General features: G+C 41.3%; 1 protein-coding gene across 1 annotated transcript in view; it reads left to right on the top strand.

Annotated features, from left to right (window-relative positions):
* pcm (5'-3' exoribonuclease pacman) overlaps window positions 1-16,535 on the top strand; it is a 41,073-nt gene that overhangs the window by 15,909 nt on the left and 8,629 nt on the right. Inside the window, exons 20-29 of the mRNA XM_034969032.2 lie at window positions 567-694; window positions 1,457-1,638; window positions 2,065-2,263; window positions 5,345-5,604; window positions 8,681-8,827; window positions 9,835-9,919; window positions 10,388-10,459; window positions 11,070-11,149; window positions 11,635-11,667; window positions 12,442-12,529. Coding sequence (XP_034824923.1) covers window positions 567-694; window positions 1,457-1,638; window positions 2,065-2,263; window positions 5,345-5,604; window positions 8,681-8,827; window positions 9,835-9,919; window positions 10,388-10,459; window positions 11,070-11,149; window positions 11,635-11,667; window positions 12,442-12,529 — 1,274 coding nt within the window. The remainder of the gene's footprint in view (window positions 1-566; window positions 695-1,456; window positions 1,639-2,064; window positions 2,264-5,344; window positions 5,605-8,680; window positions 8,828-9,834; window positions 9,920-10,387; window positions 10,460-11,069; window positions 11,150-11,634; window positions 11,668-12,441; window positions 12,530-16,535) is intronic.

Here is a 16,535-nt window from a genome sequence, read left to right as displayed (position 1 = left end):
GCCGCCGCCGCCTGCGGTATGTATACGATCCATTCTTATCCGACTGTGGCGAAGCTCAAAAGTAGGGCTATGTATTTGACGTGTGGATGACGCGAGTGTCACTGGGTACATAAAATTTCTTGAAAAATCAAAGTGCCCAATTGTATGCACTAATGTGCAGACTGAAAAAGATGCAGTGCCAACCGCAGTCGGGGTTTTCTTAAACTTTTTCGCTCATGATCATCATGAGAGGTGTTTTTTCTTTTAATTTGTAGACTAGCGCTTGGCTGCAATCAGACTTGGTGGCAAGTGATGATGCAGCCTAAGATGGAGCGCGCTTGCCTAGAAGATGCCTATTCACTCTTGTCTTAAAGGTACCCATATTATAATTGGAGGGGAAAAGTGATGCTGGAAGGGTTTTCCAAATCTTAGCGGTTCGAATTAGAAATGAGGAGGTAAATCGGAAATAGATTCAGAAACTTCACAATCTCGTTCCTTCTTCACCATTCTACCACAGAAAGACGAGAAATGTGAGCCGCAATATTTATTGAGCTGAATGAACTACATGTTTTGTCTGTCTCTCCCAGGTGTAAGCACACAGATGCTGTCTCGCATAACGGGCGCTGTGTTGGTCGTCATCGGCGAGAGGAACGATCTGCCCACCGAGAAACAGAGTAAACTCAACGTAGGACTCAATCTTAAGTTTAACAAAAAGGTTAGTGCTTAAACGTTTGTAGTTTCGTTTCGATTCTTTTTTACGGGCAAGAATTATAGGTATAGTACGTGACAGGTTGCGATGGCAATCGGGGAGGGAACGCCCCGCCCCGCAGACCTGCACAGCCCCCGCGCTAACCCAGTACGGGTGACGTGTGGATGTGCGTGGCGTTCCCCCGCCTCATACCCCGATTGCCATCTCGACCGTTGCCATGTCGCGCACTATACATACCTAAATTATTTTTCATCATACCTATTCGAAAAACGTACATTGGCATTAGAGGACACATGGAGTTTGAACTTTCTTCTGATTGGTCCGCGTACGTGCTTTAGTATGCGTTTTGTTTTTTCTTCATAAGTAGTTATGAGAAATAACGTGTTACTCGGGTCCAAAATATTTTGCTCTCGGGCGGCGTATATTGAATTCCTCGCTGCGCTCAGGATTCTACTTTAGAATCCTTCGCTTTGCTCTGAATTTAAATTGACGCCTTCGAGGCACAAAATATCACTTTGGCCCCGAGTGACACAAATGACTGTTGAGTCTTTACATTGTTTTCTAGAAGAATCTCATATCATTTATTCAGATTGGGTATTATTGGTGCCACTTTCTGATTGTTACTTGCTGAATTTGCAATACATTGATGTGGTGCGTCACGTAAACTTAAAACTAAAGCTACGAGGGTTCCAAACGCGCTCAAGTCTGAGAAAGAGCCCACAACAAACTCAGCCAAAATCTCAAAAATATTTTATGTTGTCCCAACAGAACCAAGAAGTGTCGGGCTACACTCGTCGCTGCAAGCACACTAACGCGTGGCTGTACTCCGAGCGATGCATCGAACTGGTTAAGGCTTACGCACGCCAGTTCCCAGACCTGTTCGACAAGCTAATGTATTCCCTGAACAACGATATATTCTTCGAGAGCGATCTATGGCCTGACGAAATGGGGTATGAAAAACAACATTTTAATGTTGCTTTAAACCTAGTCTTGAGTTTGATACGGCATTTGACTATGCCAAAAACAAATTACTTCTCTGTGATTATTAAATAGCGGGTCTTCCAAAATACGTAGGACCCACGACCTTTATTTTTGGTTTTCAAAAATTTTGCGAGAGCTTTGATTTTGCAGCATCAAAAGTGGCATGTGTTCGTCTACAAGATGCAAACTAACTAAAAAATTCGTCAAAATCGATAAAGCGGCCATGAAAAAGTAACAGACAAACTAACTTTCGCATTCATAATACATATTATTAGTATTGATTGACGAACATATTACACCTTCAATCTGAAGATCGGGGCCAGAACACTTCCAACTTAACACAACATCACTTCCATTCATTAATGAATTTGACGTCACTTCTAAATCGACCACAGACAAAAGAAACCCCAGGAGGTAGTGCAATGGATCAAAAGCCAGCCTCATACCACAGCGATGCGACGCGAGTGCGGCTCTGACGCACTGGAGCCTGAGGAGATGAGGGCAATGTACAACACGCTGCGACAAGAGTTGGCCGAGCTGAAGAGCCAGGAGAAGAGTGTCACACTGCACGTCAAGTGGAACCTGCTCTATAAGGTCAGTAACACGTCTAGGAAAAGGCCATCTCATAGCACAGCGATGCGACGCGAGTGCGGCTCTGACGCACTGGAGCCTGAGGAGATGAGGGCGATGTACAACACGCTGCGACAAGAGTTGGCCGAGCTGAAGAGCCAGGAGATGAGTGTCACGCTGCACGTCAAGTGGAACCTGCTCTATAAGGTCAGTAACACGTCTAGGAAAAGGCCATCTCATAGCACAGCGATGCGACGCGAGTGCGGCTCTGACGCACTGGAGCCTGAGGAGATGAGGGCGATGTACAACACGCTGCGACAAGAGTTGGCCGAGCTGAAGAGCCAGGAGATGAGTGTCACGCTGCACGTCAAGTGGAACCTGCTCTATAAGGTCAGTAACACGTCTAGGAAAAGGCCATCTCATAGCACAGCGATGCGACGCGAGTGCGGCTCTGACGCACTGGAGCCTGAGGAGATGAGGGCGATGTACAACACGCTGCGACAAGAGTTGGCCGAGCTGAAGAGCCAGGAGAAGAGTGTCACACTGCACGTCAAGTGGAACCTGCTCTATACGGTCAGTAACACGTCTAGGAAAAGGCCATCTCATAGCACAGCGATGCGACGCGAGTGCGGCTCTGACGCACTGGAGCCTGAGGAGATGAGGGCGATGTACAACACGCTGCGACAAGAGTTGGCCGAGCTGAAGAGCCAGGAGATGAGTGTCACGCTGCACGTCAAGTGGAACCTGCTCTATAAGGTCAGTAACACGTCTAGGAAAAGGCCATCTCATAGCACAGCGATGCGACGCGAGTGCGGCTCTGACGCACTGGAGCCTGAGGAGATGAGGGCGATGTACAACACGCTGCGACAAGAGTTGGCCGAGCTGAAGAGCCAGGAGATGAGTGTCACGCTGCACGTCAAGTGGAACCTGCTCTATAAGGTCAGTAACACGTCTAGGAAAAGGCCATCTCATAGCACAGCGATGCGACGCGAGTGAGGCTCTGACGCACTGGAGCCTGAGGAGATGAGGGCGATGTACAACACGCTGCGACAAGAGTTGGCCGAGCTGAAGAGCCAGGAGAAGAGTGTCACGCTGCACGTCAAGTGGAACCTGCTCTATAAGGTCAGTAACACGTCTAGGAAAAGGCCATCTCATAGCACAGCGATGCGACGCGAGTGCGGCTCTGACGCACTGGAGCCTGAGGAGATGAGGGCGATGTACAACACGCTGCGACAAGAGTTGGCCGAGCTGAAGAGCCAGGAGAAGAGTGTCACACTGCACGTCAAGTGGAACCTGCTCTATAAGGTCAGTAACACGTCTAGGAAAAGGCCATCTCATAGCACAGCGATGCGACGCGAGTGCGGCTCTGACGCACTGGAGCCTGAGGAGATGAGGGCGATGTACAACACGCTGCGACAAGAGTTGGCCGAGCTGAAGAGCCAGGAGAAGAGTGTCACACTGCACGTCAAGTGGAACCTGCTCTATAAGGTCAGTAACACGTCTAGGAAAAGGCCATCTCATAGCACAGCGATGCGACGCGAGTGCGGCTCTGACGCACTGGAGCCTGAGGAGATGAGGGCGATGTACAACACGCTGCGACAAGAGTTGGCCGAGCTGAAGAGCCAGGAGATGAGTGTCACGCTGCACGTCAAGTGGAACCTGCTCTATAAGGTCAGTAACACGTCTAGGAAAAGGCCATCTCATAGCACAGCGATGCGACGCGAGTGCGGCTCTGACGCACTGGAGCCTGAGGAGATGAGGGCGATGTACAACACGCTGCGACAAGAGTTGGCCGAGCTGAAGAGCCAGGAGATGAGTGTCACGCTGCACGTCAAGTGGAACCTGCTCTATAAGGTCAGTAACACGTCTAGGAAAAGGCCATCTCATAGCACAGCGATGCGACGCGAGTGCGGCTCTGACGCACTGGAGCCGGAGGAGATGAGGGCGATGTACAACACGCTGCGACAAGAGTTGGCCGAGTTGAAGAGCCAGGAGAAGAGTGTCACGCTGCACGTCAAGTGGAACCTGCTCTATAAGGTCAGTAATACGTCTAGGAAAAAGCCAAGCTCATAGCAATGCGACGTGAGTGCGGCTCTAACGCATTAGAGCCTCAGGAGATGAGATATCATTCGGAAATCTGATAATATTTAAAGCGTAAATACTTTTTTAAATATAAAAATAGCAAGCAAACGAGCAGGCGGGTCATCTGATGTTGTGATTACCGCCGCCCATGAACATTTGCATCACCAGAGGAATCGCCAAATTACAGAAATTTGTTGATCCGCTTCTTGAATAATTAAAAATAACCCCATATTGAAATTAGTGCCGCCGCCGAAAATGCCTGTCTTAAATATAAATCTCAGCTGCATCTACTGTCTGAGTTTGATACTACATGAAACTCGTATTAAACTAGGCGTATCTCGGAAAAACTACGAAATTATTTGTGACTATTTATTCCCTATCCTATAAATTATTTTGATAGATGTTGGTGTTTTTGTTATATAAAACTAGCTGATGCCCGCGACTGCGTCCGAGTAGATTTAGGTTTTAAAATCCCATGGGAACTCTTTAATTTTCCGTGATAAGAAGTAGCCTATGTAAATAACAACACATCCAGGTCTTCAGCGATATCCATGCAAAAAATCGCGTCGATCCGTTGCTTTGTTGCGACGTGATTGAAGGACAAACCCATAAACCAGCAAACAAACACACTTTAACATTTATAATATGGGTAGTGATTTGGGCATTGGCCTTTCTAAAAACAATTTTGTCTAGTAGCCGGAACTCCACGAAGGCAACGTCCAACCGGACCCTAAGGCCGACTTCAAAATGTACGACCGAGTTATATGTGCGGCTCGGAACATCACCGCACCGCTGGGAGCCAAGGACACCACAGCAGGGTACCAACCTTCCAACGGCAACACTGTACCCTATGTTACTTTCCAGGTCTTCCACTATGTCTATGCAAAAAAACACGGCACTCCGTTGCTCCGTTGCGACGTGATTGAAGGACAACCCCATAAACCAACAAAAAAACAGTTTCGCATTTATAATATGGGTAGTGATTTGGGCATTGGCCTTTCTAAAAACAATTTTGTCTTGTAGCCGGAACTCCACGAAGGCAACGTCCAACCGGACCCTAAGGCCGACTTCAAAATGTACGACCGAGTCATATGTGCGGCTCGGAACATCACCGCACCGCTGGGAGCCAAGGGCACCATAACAGCAGTGTACCAACCTTCCGACGGCAACACTGTGAGGCTCTCCGACAAGCTGAACGCGCAGCCAACCTACCAAGTGATGTTTGATGAACCCTTCCCCGGAGCTCAAACTGAGGATTTGTTTGAAGAAGCGAGGTTTTATAGGTGAGTCATTTTGGTTTCACAGCCTTACTCCCGTTACCTTATAACCTTAATATAGTCCGCGACAGCTTGAGATGGCAATCGGGGTATGAGGCGGGGGGAGGCCGGGATCCTGCACCGGGTTAACGTCGGGGCTGCGACTGTGCGGGCCTTTCCCTCCCCGATTGTCATCTCGACTTGTCGCGTAGTATACTTTATTTATATCTTTAAACCACGAAATAAGTCTTAAATCATTTTCTGTTACAGTTCTTGCTATTCACGATTTTACTTGTGGTGACGTCGTTTACATGGTCATTGCGTAAGTGTGCGTGCGTGTCGGACCAATCAGTCGCGAGCAAGCGCTGTCAAACGCGCACATTAAGGGCCGGTTGTTTCAAACCATTGGTCTTCGTAAGATACGTTCGTTAAAATTTAACAGACGTAGACGAATTTTAACATCTGTTAATTTAAGAGCGTTGCTTCATTGTACAAAAAACTGTTCGTCATTGTTATTCTGGTTACGAAACTAACCCTAAAAATTAACTTACTTTTCCGTATTCTTTTTTATTTCATTTTATATTCAATTATATAGTTATTGATATTGCTACTTCGCATTTTAAACACTTTTTCTTTTTTAAAAATTCTCTTTCATCCTCAAAAAACTACCATTAAAAGCATTGAATTCAATTGATTCCATTATAATTTGTAAATAAAATATTCCGTTTGTAAGAAGTATGAAGTTACGAACTGATTTGACGATCACCAATGGCGCCAGCACTGGTTAACGTAAACGTAACTTTTTAACGAACGTTAGCGCTAATGGATGCTGAATCAACGCTTTTTCTTTTCTTACGTTCGTTAGCGCCATATTTAAAGGTTACGTGTCCGTCAAAATTTGTTGAAACAACCGGCCCTTAGTGTACCTTACGTCAGAGATAATATATTAACAAGTAATTATCTCTGCTTACGTATACCGATACGACTTAAACACAAGTACGAGTCAGTGGCCTTCGTGAAATGCAAGATCTATACTCAGAAACCAAAGTTTACAGGTTTCGATAAAAACAAATAGTGTTTGAGCTATCATAAAGAAGTAGTGTATGGGAGTACCTACCATATTATATTACATACTTACGGAATACCTACGCTCGCCGTTCCTGCAATATCCCGCTGCCGGCGAGCACCACCAAGAACCTTACCTTACCCGCAATTTCACCTCAGGTTTACCGGGGAACAAGAAAATCAACAAACAACACAGGAAGGAAAATACTTTATTAATAAATTCCGTTTTAGCTTTGTATATTTTGTAGGTTTACGGTTAGTTATAATTGTATTTAAAGGTTTGAGAGACTTAAAGAATGTTTTAAAATTTAAGTAATATAATAAACATTTTCTTGCTTTTAGAAAACAAAGCTGTTTTAAAATTAAACTAAAACTAACTTGTTTCAGTAATTTTTGTTTTTTAACACTTCGCTAGGTATTGACCGCCACGCTAGGCGAAAATTAATCTTTTGGTTTCAGCTCGACACATTCGTTTAAATACATAGTTGTTGAAAAAGTTTGAATATAACTATGACTGACAAAAATTACAACACACAAACTAGAATGAATAATACTTAAATATGGATTGTACTTATCGAGATAGCAGCTCAGCACCAAATGCTTTTTTGATATTTTCACATAACGCCAGTTACCTAGTATCTTCGCAACAATTCGATAGCAAGCTTAACCAACTTCCACTAAGCCTGTGTCGAATGGTACATTTGTCTTTGTTAACGTGTTACGTGGAATTATTTTGGTAAAACACAACATGCTAACTTCGTAATTGTATTAAAACTTACGTTACTGGTTGCTGCTTACGTGTGTTTGCATTGTTCGAGTCCTTTCTTATTATAGGTCCGCTTTGATTTGCAATTTGATCATCAATTATTATTATACTTTTCAGTATTACACGGTTTATTTTGTTTAAATATTCTGTGATCTTTGGTAAAATGCACCAACATTTCTTGTGGCTAACTTTAATTAAAACAGGAATGAGCATGAAGCTAGATGGATTTGGTCTTATGAATTCAAGAATTCTTGCAGGTTTACGTGGTGTGAGTAGTAGGTATACGTTTTCTGTCACCTTATTATTCTATGGCACGGAAATTGATGTTAAATAGAGGTAACGTCACCCTCACGAGTAACGCGGCCATTATGCGCTTCCATTTTGTTATCCTAAAACGCTATTCATCGGGTATGTAATATAAAACCTTAACGTAATAAGATGCTTCTTGTTTTAATAGAGCTTTTTAATCTGTGGAATGTATGACACTGGCGAACTTTTTATAGGTAATATTTACTGCTGTGGCTAACTCTGCATACATAGATAATGTAAAAAATAGTTTGTACCCCCATTTACACAATTCACGGTATATATTTATACCCAACTAACAGATATCGTACATCAAATTAAAAGCAAGAAATTAGCAAGATAAGAGAGCTTTTAAAAGAAGTAATATTAAACGAGGAATGCCTAAACTGTATGCTATTCGCTAATAATGGACAAGAGCGGTGGAAGAAATGAAACAACATGGATGGCGGCACAAACACTTTATGAAAATAAGCAAAGATTTCTTACCTCCAACCGGACGAGCTGGCTAGCGTATTTCGGAGATAATAGTGATGGCTAGAAGCGTTGATGGTTACATGCACAGTGACGATCACGAACACTGTTGATGGTCACAATACGACATCCAAAACACGCTAGCACGAAGATTCCAGAAGCACAAGCTGCCGCAAACAAAATCGCTCCACATGGATCGTCGGTGACGTGTTCGGCCGGCTCTGAGCACTCGACGCCGTCCGCACACCACGGCGACTGCGGGTGACTGAAGCCGTCGCGTGAGCCGCTGCGCCGGCGGGGCGGCCCAAGAAATAATAATATCAACGTAATGCGCATGCGCGCATATCCATTACACACGGCGACGCCTGCATTGGTTTAGATATAAGAAATAGCAAATAAGTACTTGTTAGCGTAGTTAAGCTTAAGATCCACTTTTGTATATATTAGGCTAAGCTAAGGTTTGGGTTTAAGTATCAAAACCAAATTGTGTTTCAGGATGCTACCGACAAACATGCTATGCATATCGTACGGTCGCAAGCTGCGCGAGTCGGTGAGCTGCGCGGAAACACAGCCCTTCACCTACAACAGGCCCACCATACTGCGCAGAGAGGACGGACACCATTCCGCTTTCGCCAGCTACAGGTCAGTTGCTCAGTTCATCATCATCTCAACCAAGAGTGAATAGGCATCTTCTAGGTCAACGCGTCCCATCTTAGGCCATATCATCAATTTCCATCAGGTGTGATTGTGGTCAAGCATATACCTATAATGAATAAATAAAAAAAACTCATTTTGACGACCTCCCTAGTGCAATGGTGAGCGCTATGGTCTTATTAGCGGGAGGTCCGGGGTTCGATTCCCGGCAGGGTAAATTTGGAGTTTTATAATTTCTCAATTTTCTCTGGTCTGGACTGGTCTCTTCTCAGAATGAGAAAATAAAAAAAAAGTTATTTCTCGTACGCTGGTACGGAACCCTTCGTGTGCGAGCCTGACTCGCACTTGATCGATTTTTATAAATATTTTTTGTGCTCCTTTTTGGGCCGTATTATCTGCTACTTTATATATCCTGGTGGGAGGCTTCGGCCGTGGCTAGTTACCACCCTACCGGCAAAGCCGTGTGGTTCCGGTGCGATGCCGTGTAGAAACCAAAGAGGCATGCGTTTAATAAAAATTGCCATACCCCTACCAGGTTAGCCCGCTTCCATCTTAGACTGCATCATCACTTATCACCAGGTGAAATTGCAGTAAAGGGCTAACTTGTATTTGAATTTTTTTAAAAAAAGTTCATATGTACACAAAATACTATAAAAACCAGAAGACTATGTCGTCGACATTCCATCTACACGCACGAAACGTTTTGCGTCATCATTCCTCATACGTATGGCTAAGGTTTGGAATACTCTTCCGCGATATGTGTTCCCTACCAATTACAACCCGGGTATCTTTAAAACAAGAGTGAATAGGCATCTTCTAGGTAAACGCGTCCCATCTTAGGCCACATCATCACTTCCCATCAGGTGTGATTGGTGGAGGTGACGAAAAAATGGTTTTTTCGTCAGCAAATGGTACATATCACCACTTAACAGTACAGTAGTTAACTGTATGTGGCCTCTTCAAGTCTCGATTAATGATACTGGCCATTATTCTAGCCCGCCAAGAGACATCATATCACCCGCCACGGAAGCTCGCACAGCAGTTGTCAACAACAATATCAAGAATGGACCTCAAGAACAGGTATTATTACCATCCTACTTCCTGCTTATAATTGTATCAACCTTGCAACATTTGTAAAATTGTATATTTACAGCAGTAAGCACTCAAATTTTTCGAGATCAAACACTGAATATGTACTTTACAAAATGACTGAAAATAAACGTTTTTTTAAAGCGAAAGTTTGTCTGTTTGTCTGTCTGCTGGCGTTTACCTGATAGTGATGGATATAGAGATTGCTTGCATCCTGTGGAAGGAAATAGGCTACTTTTTATCCCTAAAAATCAAAGAACACTTTCTCCACAGGATTTTAAAAAACTTTTATCTACGTGATCAAAGTTGCAGGCATCAACTACTTACTTGGTATAGATACAACTTACTTTCTAGGGATGAATATACACTACTTTTATCCCGGAAAGTTAAAGAATATATTATGGATAGTAATTTTGATCTTTGATGAGTTGAATCACTTTTAAGCAAATATTTTTACAGGACAATGCTACAAGTCTTTTAAAAAGCTTATTGAAGATAAGCGAAGGCGAACCAGACACTAACAAAAATAAGGTAAATTCATCTTTGTTGCATTTTTCTACATTGAAAAGATCGGTAACTGGGATAGCCTAGTGGTTAGGACGTCCGCCTTCTAGTCGAAGGTCGGGGGTTCCTTTCACCAGCACGGTGAACAAGTTTACTTGCTGGTCAACATATAGTGACGCACCAGTCTTCGAACCCGTGATCGTCAGGATTCAGTCACGAGCTCTCACCACGCCACGTCTATACAAGCTTGCTGGTAAAATGTCCCTTTAAGAAAATCCAGATGACAAGATTTGAACAGTGCACTTACTGCCGTACTCAGAGTCGCTTAATCGTTACTTAAGTTTAGTTAAAACGAGACAGAGCTATATCTCTCACATAAATCTGTCTCGTTTTAACTCAATCTTAAGTAACGATTAGCGACTCTGTGTACGGCTGTTAGTTGTATAGAGACAAGCGGCTACCAAATAGGCCACGACAGGTTCATAAACATTGAAAATGTGGATGATGTAGACATGTTACGAATATTTGCAGTCGCATCCGCATTAGCAACGATTTGCATCATTCATGCGAATGTTTTGCACATGCGAGTTATAACGGCATGAGTCAGATAGTTAACAGGTATTTCTATGGCTTTTAGGCGCAGAACCTGCCAGAACCGAATTCGAGTTGGCGCGTTAAGAACGATACGCCACGTACGTCAAATACGTCAACCCCAAAGTAAGTCGATTTCTGAACGGACTGGGAAAACTACACTAAATAACTATAGTCTGTTCACTAACATAGAGTCGCTACCCAACTAGTGTTTATTATTTATTTTTATTTATTACAATAAACATAAGAATACTATAGTAGGTATTCTATTTTATTCTTAGAATAGAAAATATTTATTTAACAAACACAGTGAAAAATAATATAATAAAAGCAAAATAATAAATGCGCCTGTGGGTGTAGCGACACTAAGTTAGTTAACAGACTTTAACTAAACTAATACCTCTCACGGAAACGCGAAAGCTTTTTCTGACATTCTGACCATTCTTAAGTTAGCTAAGACTAAATACACTATAGGGCATACCCCTATCATCTTAGACTGCATCTTCACTTACCACCAGGTGAGATCGCAGTTTGTCTTAACTTGTATATGTATAGGAATAAAAAAATATCAATCTCATTATTTAGGAATAAATCTATTTTCTTTCAAGCAGCTCTATGCCCGCATTTTGGAATTTGTTTTCCGGGTAAGAAATATGTAGTTTTATATCTTGGATAAATGGTCAATTTTGGCCTAGTTATCCCTTCTATAAAATCCTTTAACATAGAAATAAATTATTTTATTGACAAAGTAATGAGCCGCCATTTTTTGAAGAACACTCGTAGGTGTCAAAAGGTGAGTAAACGGTCAGTAAAGACAGCGCCAATATCTATCTATACTAATATTATAAAGAGGTAAAGTTTGTTATGTTGTTTGTAGGAAGTAATCTCTGGAACTACTGAACCGATTTTGGAAATTCTTTTACCAGTAGATAGCTACATTATTTCTAAATAACATAGGCTATATTTTATTTTCAAAAAAACCCTACGAAAATTGAAATAAATTTCCCTTGCGAAGCCGGGGCGGGTCGCTAGTATTCTATATACCAGTAACAAAAAACGTGCAATCCTAAAAAATAGAAAACACAAAAAATGATTTCAAAAAACCATCCGGTTGGATGGTCTTTTTCATTACAAAAGCAATAATGCGAAGATGGTTTTAGACCACTAAAACAATGCATTAGGCATATTCTTTTTTAGCGCAGTACCCTTTATAGGGTATCCGCTAGTTATAAGTTCCGCAAATTGCTATTGCGCTGGAACCATGTCTCATTAACATCGAAATGACGCCATTTTGACGTCAGCCGAAATAAAAATATACCATCAGCCCGAAACTTCAGTCTAGTGCTGACGTCACTAAAATGGCGGCCACGCGCATTAGCAATTTGCGGGACTTATAGTAATAAAATGTTGTGTTTCAGAACATCCAACTGGCGCTCGCACGCGAGCAAAGACAACTCGTACAATCGCGTGCCGCCGACGCACGAGTGGTCCAAGGGTGGATATAAGGTAAGGATACAGTACGCGGCCGAAAGTAATGTACATCGGCCTTTAGGATGACATTTCGGCTTTGTAGAGCGTGGTCTCTGTCACTCATACTGTAATATGTACGAATTGTCAGTTTAAACGTAGCATGTTCATATTAGCTGTAACATAAAAATGCAACTCCTCAATATATCGAAGTAGGTTGCCTGCACATCGGATTGAAAGAGAGGTGATGCAAAATTATGTAGGTTAGGTCGTTAAGCAATAAGTTTAAAACAATAGTATGTAAGATTTCTTTATTGTTATTGTTAGTCCATAAGCGAGAGTAGATCATAAGCCGGCTCTCAATAAACATCTTCCACCGTTGCCGCATTTAATTATTAACATACGGCCACAACATATCTCATGGCGACCCTGCCAGTCGGTGCATGCCTAATCTAAGTGCGTGCACCGGCTGGGCACCGATCAAGATGAAGAATACACAATTTTCAAAAGAATATTATCAAGATTCAAGACTCAATTAGAACAAAAAGAAGAAAATAATTCCACGTCCTATATTAAAAATCAAGAAACACTAACATCAAGAAATAAGCCAAAAAAATGAATCGCTTATGAACAGAAGACATCTCAAGCTTCATTGATCGGCCCAGCATCATCGTGCGTCCAGGGTTATCCCGGCCAAAACTAGGAGGTGTCCAGGGTATTCCCGGCCCAGTTCGAGGAGTCCAGGGTTTTCCCTGCCCATTAAGATGCAGTAAAGAAGAGGCGCAGGCTCCAGACCTCCGGACCTGATGACCAAAACCAGTCCTGACGACGACGGCGACTACACGGCGGTCACGAAATTGATTGATAAAATGCGTCGCTAACAGTTAAAGTAAGTGCAATTTATCTCTCGTAATGGGCAAATAGGTAGAATGTGTAGCTATTGTAATTTTTTTTCTTGGGTACCTAGTTAATTTAATTTTGTACGTAGGTTAGGTAAATAATTTGGTTTTTTATAACAAATAATACTTGTTCCACTATCTACTAATAAATTCCATTCGTGCTTTATTAGTAAGATTTTATATAGTGTGTAGGATAGTTTAAAATAATAATAGATAATTAATAAATGAATAAGTAGGTACTTACTTCTTTCGTAAATATTCGATGTTAAAATCGAAATATTCAGAGAATTATAACGGTGTCATCGCGTGGTCAACGACACACGCGTACCCGAACATTTTGTATTGTTATACGAGACAATGGTTTTGCTCGAGATGAAATTTGCAAATACAAGGAAATGAATATGAAATAAGGAGAATTTTTTCCCCTACAGACGTTTTTCGTCTAGTTTCGTGCAAGTTTTGACGATATAAGACTATACCCGGCTTTGACAAATTAGGACTCTGCAAACCAAAGGCTTGATCACCCTTCGGCTGTAGAAGTGCTATAGGTATAAAATATACAATATTTATTTTGGGATTGAGACATACTGACGTAGGAAGATGATTATTATTTATTTATTTGGACGCAATGTTTTGCGCATATTTAGTACCTCCTCATTCAACTATATGCAGGCGCGCTGCCATTTTAATTGTAAACACTTTGCTCATTGAACATTACGTAGTCGCCCCACCGTCATTTTGAGACAATAAAAGTGAATGCGGCGGTACGAGGAGATTATTATTCGTGTGGCTCTTGCCGAGGGCACTTCTCAGTGGATACTATGTGTATCGTACTGTAGGTTTTATTATTATCATTGTTGTTGTGACCTAATGTGGTTTCAGTTGTTAAAGGTTCAGTACTAGGTTGTGGAAAGTGACGTGATTGTGTGAATGATGGTATAGTGTGTGTTGAATAGCTGTTTATCTGGTAAGTCCTTCTTGTATCGTTCCAATTTGTATTAGACAAACGTGATTGTTGTAGTTGAAGTAAATTGAACTAAGTGTGGTGTGCTAGGTTAGCTGGTTGGTCTGGGGCCGGTATGGGGATGGTTGGAGCCGGTCGCTAGGTAGGGACTTAGCTAGTGTTAGTTAGCGATGTCTAGTCTCATAAGAGACATTGTTATCATGACTCATTATTGACGGTAGGTTAATAGTTGAGGGTAGTCTGTGATATCTCTCGTAGTGTGCAAGAATAATGTTAGTATGCCCACGAAGGCTCGGTTAATCTAAAGGTTGTAATCCTGACGTATCTGGTTAACCATTACTTAAGGTTACTTTTAGTGGTTTAGTCTTCAATCTCGATAATAATAACATACTTCTGGTGCTTACGAGCCTACATATATATTTGTCTAGACTCTTGATCATTATCTACCGCGCTGGTGTTAGTGAAAGACCTAGAATTTTTATGAAAAGTTGAATGTTATTGAAAGAAATAAGTTTGATGAAGATTATAAGTGTTATGAAAAATGCTCGCAAGCATGTTATGTTAAATATTGATTAGGAGAGTACGCGCCGCGTTTGTTGATTTGTTTATTTATTCGTATTATGTGAAGAAGTAACTTGAAAGGAAGATGAAGACTAGGAGAGATTTATTTTGACTGTCCAGGAAATATGAATACCTGAGATGTTTACTTAATAATAGGTATTATTATGGGTTATAGAATAGAAACCTTATATTTACCGTCTTACGACGATGCTATACGACAGCTGTATACTTATGATGACGACGATTTGATAGATCAAAGAATCTTTTAAAATTCGATTTGTGAAATCGATACATCAGCTTATACATATCTAATATCTATGATGCTATTTTGAGATTATTTTATTACCTATGATGAGATTTTTCGAAACTTTTGTAAAAGTTAAATCCTTGACTGCACTTAATAGATTACGATTTTTCTAGTTATAAGTAAGGTTGAAAGTATGCCCATACGAAGAAAGAGATAAGATAAATTGCACTTGAGCACAGGAAGTAACAATAAAAAAAAAAATGTTTCCTTACATAATTTTAATTTTATTTAGCATTAGATTTTATTTTTGTGATTGTCATCATCTTTTCTTCTGATTCGATGTAGCGTCTAACATTTTTTTTCTTTTAAGGGGAGGGGTAACCGCATACATTTTCAGGGGAGTTGTAATATGTACGAATTGTCAGTTTAAACGTAGCATGTTCATATTAGCTGTAACATAAAAATGCAACTCCTCAATATATCGAAGTAGGTTGCCTGCACATCGGATTGAAAGAGAGGTGATGCAAAATTATGTAGGTTAGGTCGTTAAGCAATAAGTTTAAAACAATAGTATGTAAGATTTCTTTATTGTTATTGTTAGTCCATAAGCGAGAGTAGATCATAAGCCGGCTCTCAATAAACATCTTCCACCGTTGCCGCATTTAATTATTAACATACGGCCACAACATATCTCAATACCTAGTTGACGTTTTGTCGGTCTCAACGACAGAGACAATGCTCTACAAATTTGCTATCTCCTTCTAAAGTTCGATGTACATTACTTTCGGCCGCGTACTGTACTATGTTTTCTCACCCGTAATCTTTTTTTGTTTTTATTCTTACCTTTGCGTTTCTTACATATGTTGTTAATTCTATGTTCTTTCGTATGACTTATTCGTCTAAATTTACATGCTGTAGCCGCCTATAAAACAAAATAAAATAAAAATCTTTTTTATTCGAATAAACTTTTACAAGTACTTACGAATAGTCGGATGCATCTACCACTGGTTCGGAATGCCTTTCCTACCGAGAAGAACCAGCAAGAAACTCGGCGGTTGCTCTTTTCAAATATTTGATATAGGTACAAGATTATGCCATGTATAAAATAGTATTTGCAGTCTTGTGCGTTGCCGGAACGAGCTGCAGGTCAAATCCACGCTCTTTTATCATTTAGATAATCTTCAATTGTGTAATATGCTTTTTTCAGGCGCATATTTATAATAGATTTTTTAAACTTGTGCAAAGGTAAGTCCAAAATAGTTTGCGGGATTTTATTATAAAAGGTAATACCCATACCCACAAATGACTTTTGGACTTTCCTGAGGCGGAAGGTAGGAGCTACAAGTTTGTCTCTGTTTCTAGTTAGCCTATTGT

The sequence above is a fragment of the Maniola hyperantus genome, chromosome 5 (assembly GCF_902806685.2).
Source record: "Maniola hyperantus chromosome 5, iAphHyp1.2, whole genome shotgun sequence".
NCBI lineage: Eukaryota > Metazoa > Arthropoda > Insecta > Lepidoptera > Nymphalidae > Maniola > Maniola hyperantus.
The sequence above is the reverse complement of the archived record's forward strand: the minus strand, read 5'-3'. Positions and strand labels throughout refer to the sequence as shown.